This window comes from Acyrthosiphon pisum, chromosome A2, assembly GCF_005508785.2.
Source record: "Acyrthosiphon pisum isolate AL4f chromosome A2, pea_aphid_22Mar2018_4r6ur, whole genome shotgun sequence".
In the NCBI taxonomy this organism is placed as follows: Eukaryota; Metazoa; Arthropoda; class Insecta; order Hemiptera; family Aphididae; genus Acyrthosiphon; species Acyrthosiphon pisum.
This window is the reverse complement of record NC_042495.1, coordinates 69383126-69391461: the sequence shown is the minus strand read 5'-3', so window position 1 is coordinate 69391461 and position 8336 is coordinate 69383126. Positions and strand designations below refer to the sequence as shown.

At 31.7% G+C, this 8336-nt stretch overlaps 1 protein-coding gene across 2 annotated transcripts in view; it reads left to right on the top strand.

Annotated features, from left to right (window-relative positions):
• The first annotated feature begins 474 nt into the window (after nt 1-474).
• LOC100167612 (TWiK family of potassium channels protein 18) overlaps nt 475-8336 on the top strand; it is a 147989-nt gene continuing 140127 nt past the window's right edge. Inside the window, exon 1 of one of the 2 annotated variants that reach the window (XM_029490355.1) lies at nt 475-1030. In XM_029490355.1, the coding sequence (XP_029346215.1) occupies nt 757-1030 (274 nt within the window). In that variant the 5' untranslated portion in view covers nt 475-756. The remainder of the gene's footprint in view (nt 1031-8336) is intronic. The other variant, XM_029490356.1, reaches the window with a different exon arrangement.

Below are 8336 nucleotides of genomic sequence, written 5' to 3'. Positions count from 1 at the left end.
TATTATATGTCTGTCATCATAATGAGTACCTATAGGTAAGTACATTTTTAAATCTCAAGTATTTTTAGCAAAATAAAAGATTTATATAAACCTTCCCCTCACGCGTGGAATTAATCTCCAGACGCCCATGGACTCGTACCGGACAGTAGTTTCGGTAAACTTCATTCCGAAAACAACAATAACAACGGTAACAACAACAAACAATATCGCGCGATTTACTTATCCGGAGATCGGCGAACCCATCATGGTGGATAGGTAGCTAAAAATATTATCCAACAATTTAATAATATTATATATTATTATAAATAACTGTTGTATTGTATGAGTTAAAGGGGCGACCCCCAGGGTGCGCGTGCGCATGGTGACGACGCGACCGTTGACTGGCGGCGGCGAGCGAGCGACTTGTCGCGCGACTAGACTACGAGTTACAACCACCACCACACACACACACACACACACACACACACAAGCGCTCACTCACACTTATACACACCGTGCCGTAACTTTTCAGTTTTCAGTAGTCTCGTGGCCGTGTCGCCGGTGCGGTGTGCGCGCGTGTCTCGTCGTTCCGTATCGCGAGCGCGTGTCTTACGTTTTTTTTTCAAATACGTGTTTTCCGATTTTCTTTCGTTTCTCCACAAACGATAATATCCTCGTCTCGGCCGCCCGTGGTAGTAGTGCGGAGCGACACAGGTTTCGCAGGTGTTGGTGACGTCGTCGTCGTCCACAACGCGGCCGTGCAACGCACCACCACCGATGCCGGCGCACGCGGTACCTTCGTCGCTGCCGCTGTTGTTGCCACCGCCGCCGGTCGTCCAATACGCCCCCGCGGAACCACGGTTCCGGCGGTGCGTTCGCAAGTTCTTCGCGCACCTGTTCAGCAATCTGGGCCTGTTCGGGCTGGTGGCCGGTTACGTGATCGTCGGCGCTTTCGTGTTCCGTTTCCTGGAGGCCGGAAACGAGCGGCAACAGCGGGACCGCATCGGCCGGCTCAAGAACGACTGCTTGGGCGAGCTATGGAACATTACAGGTACATACGCGCAGACTATAATATTTTACGACTTTTATTTTGAGGAGGAAGTCGTGTCGATAGGTATCACCCCAATAAAATCGTATTTTGTCTAAAACATTCGGCGGGACCATCGGATTGGGGTCGGTGAGTTCCGTCGAATGCAAGCGATGTCGATTTTAAATAATATTTTACTTAATAATAACTTTTATTTCGCCCGAGGCAGTGTTTCAATGTTTATCAGATTTATTTTTTGTTTTACATGCTATAAATACTTTTTTTTTTTACTTGCACACAAGTCGTTGAATTATCAATTAACGTTTGGCATTGCGTGGTATGGCAAAAATTAATATAAATCTGAAGATAATTTGGAAATACGAAAAAATAAATATCCGACCGATAAACCATAGTGACGTAGGTATAGTGTGTCAATAAATATGTATCTGCGATGGACTTGGCGGCGAACGATTATAGGAACTTATATAAAATTTTCTTATTCGAACCGTATACGTAAACATATATTTTTGTTATATTATTACAAGGCCCGTGCAAAATATAACGTCTTGCAGAAAACTGTTATTGATAGTACCTATAGACTATAATACTATATAGAGTAATATTTTTGTTATTTATTGTCGTGAATACAGAACGTGAACGTGATGAGCATAGTACGTATATTAAAAACAAACACAGCTCACGACAAAGTAAATTTTCCGAATTCTTGTGGCCACCCTAATTTATAACACCCCACCAATGCACACGCGTATACCTACCCTAATGATAATATTGTGTTTACATGTTTATATATGTACCTATTTAGTACGATAATGTATGTTACCACTTACCGTCAAAGGCCGATTTATGTTCAAAGTTTGCGCGCGCGGTAACCCAGGTAAATGTAGGCATTTATTAATTACATAGCAATAGTGATCCCAAGCTTACCTTGCCGGGACTTAAAATTGTGTTTACTTTGGGAATATATTAACAACATTCTATACGTAACATCTATACATTTCGTACTTTCGTAGCTACAATTTGAACATCCCAGGAATTTTTCAATTTAAAAGCTATTTTTAGTTACCATCGCACTGCTGCGAGTAGGAACATGGTACCTATACCTATGAGGCTATAATATGTGGTTACTTATAATATAAAATATGATTACAAAATTACTACTCAGTAATATAGTATAATTCATAATAAAAACTATGCCTGTTATTATTAGATTTAAATATTTAATGTGTATAATTCGAAACCAATTTTAGATTCTAAGCGTACCGATGAATATATTGATTGTACAATTATGTGTGTCTAGAGAAACTTTTTTTAAATTAAATAATATTCTGGTAATCAACTTTGGTGGAGGTTTCTAGTTGAAAATTGTATCGAATTAGTACTTTTGGGAGGTAAAAATTGAAAATTCTCAGTAATTTTTTAAAATAATCGGGAAAAACAAAAAAAGTATAAAAATCGGGTAAGTGGATGTCACTTTGCTTTGCAGTAGGTTACAAACGATAAATTTGAACTCAATGATATTATAATATCATTGTATACGAAAAACGATTCTGAAACAGTTTGTCAGTCTGGATATTTTATGTTATTATTTATTATAGCCAGTTGTAAGTTGAATTAATATTATAATATTATTATTTTTTATTCGTTTCTATGGTGATAAACAAAGCGTTAGAAATTAAAATTCCATTTTTAGTGGTTTTTTGTAATTTGTTGGTGATTTTTCCCGTGGCATTGAATAACTATTGAGAAAATCAAAAAATAACTTATTTTGTATACAAAATAAAAAAAAAAATATGAACACCATTCTAAAACCACTAGCTTCGCCGCTCCTTTCAAAATCTACAATTTGTTATAACTTTAATGTTTTTATAAAAATAATTGTTTGGTAACCTTGGTTACTAAAATTTAGATGGTATTCTATTTATTTAACTTTTTTAGGTACCTATATATAATTATGTTTTTAGGCAGGATATACGTTTTTTGTTTCTGACCGATTTTTTGTAAGATTTTCGCTTTTATTAACACGTAAACTATTTCGAGGGCACTAGGATTCTAGATATATTATATTATATTATTTATAGTCTAGATGTTATATAATATTCTAGATTCTAGGTATGGGTACCTATTAAATTCTCCTAACACTTCCATTTCTGTGTATCAAGCTTATTTTTTAAATGTATCTCTGTTCACATAAAGCTAATAATAAATTAAATATTGATTATACAAAAACTACAGCAATTATCTCATCTACTATGTACTTACGTCAAATAGTAAGTATTTGGGTATGTGTGCATTTAACATTCAAAAAGAAAAACAATTATTATATTCACATCTCGACCACCAATTGTATTGAAATCATAATAACCGACATTAGCTACTAAAATCTATATTTCACCAGCGTAGTGTTATTATATAACGTAATTAACCGTACTATTCTATAGTTATCGGGCTATCGTATATAGGAAGTGCAAGAAATTAATATGAAATCATCTTTCTTCATATATACTGCGCTGTTTTCTACAGCTCGATCGTGTAATTCAAATAATATATCTTAATAATTTATAATATGCGATGGGCATTGTGCATTCGCCGTTATTGGAATAATTATGACAAAATTAAAAAACACTTTAGGTATGCTCCGTGTGAGGATTTTAATAAAACCGTGTGCGGTATGCGCCGCCGCGACGATCGTACGCCGGCAGAATGCATGTCGTCGAAAGTTTAATTGAACCGACGTGTATGCGAATCGATGCGGTTTTTCCGTTACCGTCGGCTAAGCGATATGAGGTCCCTTTTATGCGCGTACAATATACATAATAATATGTGTATTGTGTATACAATCGTCTAAGTACATTTTGTCGTTTGACCTGCAGGGCCTCGGAGCGATATTTTTTCGAGCACATCTATTACCACTATAGTATTATGCTTTAGAGGTTATATTATTATTATACCTCTACGTCGCAATCCTCCACCCAGCACCCCCCGGAAATGCGGTCGCCCCAGAAACTCGGAACCGGAATAGTGAGGAAATGTTTACGTCCCGTCCGCGAGCGTCAGTTTTCCCAGATCAAACTTTGTGCACACACGCCAAACAATTAACCTACTTACGTGCTAAACAAATACTTCTAAAAAGTCCCCGCAACAGGGACGTCGTGTTAATGCGCATTGACACCACTCGTTTTCACGCATTTTTTTTACAGCTGAAAAGACTTGATGGGAAATCGTTCTTATAAAAAATACAGTTTATTGTTACATTGCTTACATTAATATGTTGTCAGGACTAAATTATATCTCTCCCCCACCTAGAATTTAGACTCTAGCTGAAACAGTGGTTAATTTAAATATCAGACTTTTACATAAAACCTGAAACTGGGTATGTTTAAATTATCAAATATGTGTATCTAAATTATTCCCTACTGTATTCAGTTTTAATATTTATGTTTTTATAGTCTAAAATGTATCAATCATTTGTTATCCAAATGTTTTCTTTATACATTTTAAAAATCACTATACAATATAATATGTCAATAATAAAATTACCAAAATATTTTACTTCCTTATTGACGGTACCTATTGGTAAGTAATGAATCATAATGAATAAATAATGATCAGGTCCATCTACAAAGCGATAACAGATTCACAAATAATATATTAAAATGCATATTATAGGTAAGTACCTATAGTATGTTCTAAACAGGTGGTTTTTAGGGGTTTGTATGTCCACGAGATACCTATTTGTGATAATTTCGACTAAGTATAAACCCACTAGTTTCTGTAACGTATACTATTATCATACATCAAATAGTTTACGTTGTATAGCAATAATAATAATAATAATCGTATTTTGGAGAGCTTTTCGTATTGAGTAATGGTTAAGCGTAGCTTATAATGTATTAGGTATCCAAGTATGATATTTTGTAGTAGGTAAATATATATTACTTAATCCTTTGCTTTATACACTCAAAGGTTAGTGAGTATAAAAATAAAATAAATACCAGTTTATTCCATCTAAAAAAATTATTAACCCAAACTTTAAACTTTTATAAAAGAAATAAAAGTTTTGTGAAATTGAAAATTACAATATGTATTGATATATTCTTTTAAGATTAAATTGTATTTTAAATGTTTATCAGTATTGTAATATGTACCATATTAGAATCATGTCTATGTAAACATAAATAAAATGAAATTCAGGTAGGTTACCTTTTGTGTTTAAAAATATTTTCAAATTATATAGTTATATAACAATTGTCCATATAATACCATATAAGTTAATAAATGTACCAATATAATAAATATGTGTAAAAGATCTAGGAACCTATGCATGGGTATGTATTTGATTATAAAATAAGCCATGATTTTAAAATTAATTTACGTTTTAACATATATTATTATATATTCATATCTACAGTAGATACATATAAACGTGTAGATATGATAACAATATTCATTATAAGTACGTATATTTTGAACAATAAGCATCTATTCAATAAAAAAAGTAAATACTAAAAAAATATTTACTCGAAATCATTCGTTTGATATAAAATGTCATCGTTCACAATCTCTAAGAATTGTCATTTATAACATCCTGTAAAATATTACTCCGAGAATCCTATATAACTTTTGGACAGAAAACCAAATTGAAAAATTGATTTCTGATCCATTATATTCTATACTTCTAAATGATTAATAATTTTAAATGATTAAAATTATGAAACATATCTTTTCAAAATGTTCAGAATCATCAATATGAAAGAAAAAAAATAGTTGCAGAAGTTGTTATGATTTATTTTATTAAAAATACAGGTGTATTATTACTGGTTATTTTATTATAATTAAGCTTTTTTATCACATCACATTGAATTATCACAGTGTTACCATATTATTTTATTATATTTAAGTAGATGTGTATATTGTATAATAAGAGCGAGAGCTCAAAATAAAGACTTATCACTTGTTGCAAAAAAAAAAAAAAAATGAAAAACTTTACTATAGGATTTAAATATTAAGAGTGAAACATGTTTCGATTACTATTTAAATGCTATACAGAAACTTATATCAAAAAATATGGTTAATACGAGAAGGCCTCTCCCCCCCCCCCCCCCCCCATTTGCGTGCAATAAGATCGGAGATTCAACAATCACGTTTTAAATATTTAAAAAGAATGAAAGGAATAGAGATTGAGATAGAAGAGTAAACATTACGTTTTAAGATTTTTATATATAATATTTATCCATGTGTTGTGTTGATAGATATATTACAAAATAGCTGGATTGGTCCTTAAAAGTCGTTATACGTCAACACACGTGTGGAACAACACACGAGTGTAAAAAGACATTTATGGAAGAATAAAACATCCCATGAATACTTTAACATATTCATTAATCATTATATTTATGCAATTACTAAATTAAAAGTTAATCTTATGGGTCATGCAGGATTTTGGAATTTATGACACATATTATGGTATACTGTACACGTATTAAAACGTAGATAAATTAAATTAAGTTAAATATTTTCATTGTAAATCAGTGCTCGCTATAAAAGTTATATTACAAAAATAAAGTGAGGAAGTATGTTCAAGATATTCTATAACGAGGTGAACATAATTTAAAGAAATTTAAATTTCCATTCGTTTATCATTTTTTAACACCACCCATCACGAATATGTTAAAAGTTTGATGTAAATTTATACCACACTACCTTTACTATTAAAAAGAGTTTTGTTTATTATTATTCAACTTTAAGAATATATTTACAGGAGTTTCGACTTATTTGAATCTAAAACTATTTTTATGGTTATAATATTTCATACAGAATATAGTTTCGATTTTAATCGTTTATTATATTTTTAAATCTTTTAGTATTTTAGTTGTCTATACTTTGAAAATAATAATGATTAACGTTAGCAGTTCCAATAAAAAGTTCCACTATATTTTCAATGAATAACATTTTTAAATAGATGAATGGCATATTAAAATTTAAAACTAAATAGGATTATGATTTACGGCAACATTAAACCACCCAGTACTGTGTTTCTATATTAAAAATATAGTTCTAATAAATTGCCAAGATATTCTGAGCAATAATAATTTTTTAATTTAAATATAAATCAAATTATTAAAAAAAAAAGAGTTAATAAATCTAATATAATTTACATTATTTATGTACCTAAACTGTTTTAATATCTACGTTTCTAAATTTTCTCAGTCAGTTCGAACAAATATCACCCTTATTTTTACACACGACTATTAGCAGTGAATCATGCAACATTGATGTGATAACTATAGGTACAAATCCGAAAGATAATAATATTATTTTTAACACCTTATCTTACAGGTGTTAAAATTGGAGGATCTAAATTAATGCTTCTAAAAGCATGGTAGTTACATTTACCCTACGTCGCTACCGTCCCCTCGCAATTAAAATTTGATAACAAAAATATACCTTAGCAGCCATTAGTAAAATACCTCAGCGTAACTTTGGACAAAAGGCTCACGTGGCAGCTCCATATTTCAACCAAACTTCAACGAACGTACCAACGCCATTCTATTTTTACCTTACATAATACAATAGTTTACAAAACGAAAAAAAAACGGTATCTCTTCTATTATTATAAATCTACTTCTGTAAGAAGTATCTTTACTACTATAAAAAATCTACTTCCACTATAAACTTATATGCTTGCCCGATTTAGCAAAAATGCGTGACCTCTTACATCAATAAAATGCACATATTTCAGAATAAAATACTTTGAATAATTTCCCATGCTCGCTGGTTTATATGAAACGTAAACTTTGCATAAAGATTTCCAAATTCAAGAAATCCAAGACCACATAAGAAAAACCCAATCTAAAGATGTTCATGCGGGTAACTGCTTAACTCAACAGGTTCGTTTTATTACAATTTTCATACAAATTCGCCTCAATGTAAACTGAAACAAGGCCGTTCTCGTGACCTTCTTAGTCAACCGCTCACATATAACAGTATATAACAGATAAAAATTTATTATTATCACTGAAATTATTTAATAATTATCATGTTCAAATAGTTAAACATTTAATTAATATCACTGTAAATATCCGAAACGTAGATACAGCCTATAATGGCTGGGAATGAATATTTTAATATTAAGGAGATTGGTAGCGGTGATTTCCTGTGTGATCTAACACACGCGCAACATAAGAATTTACTTAGATGTGTTTTTTGTCAAATGTACCTATTGATATAGTGAAGCGATAAAAATTCTGAAAACAGATTTGAATTTGTCGTCAAGTCTACTTGAGATTGATCACTCCATATATTTTATATT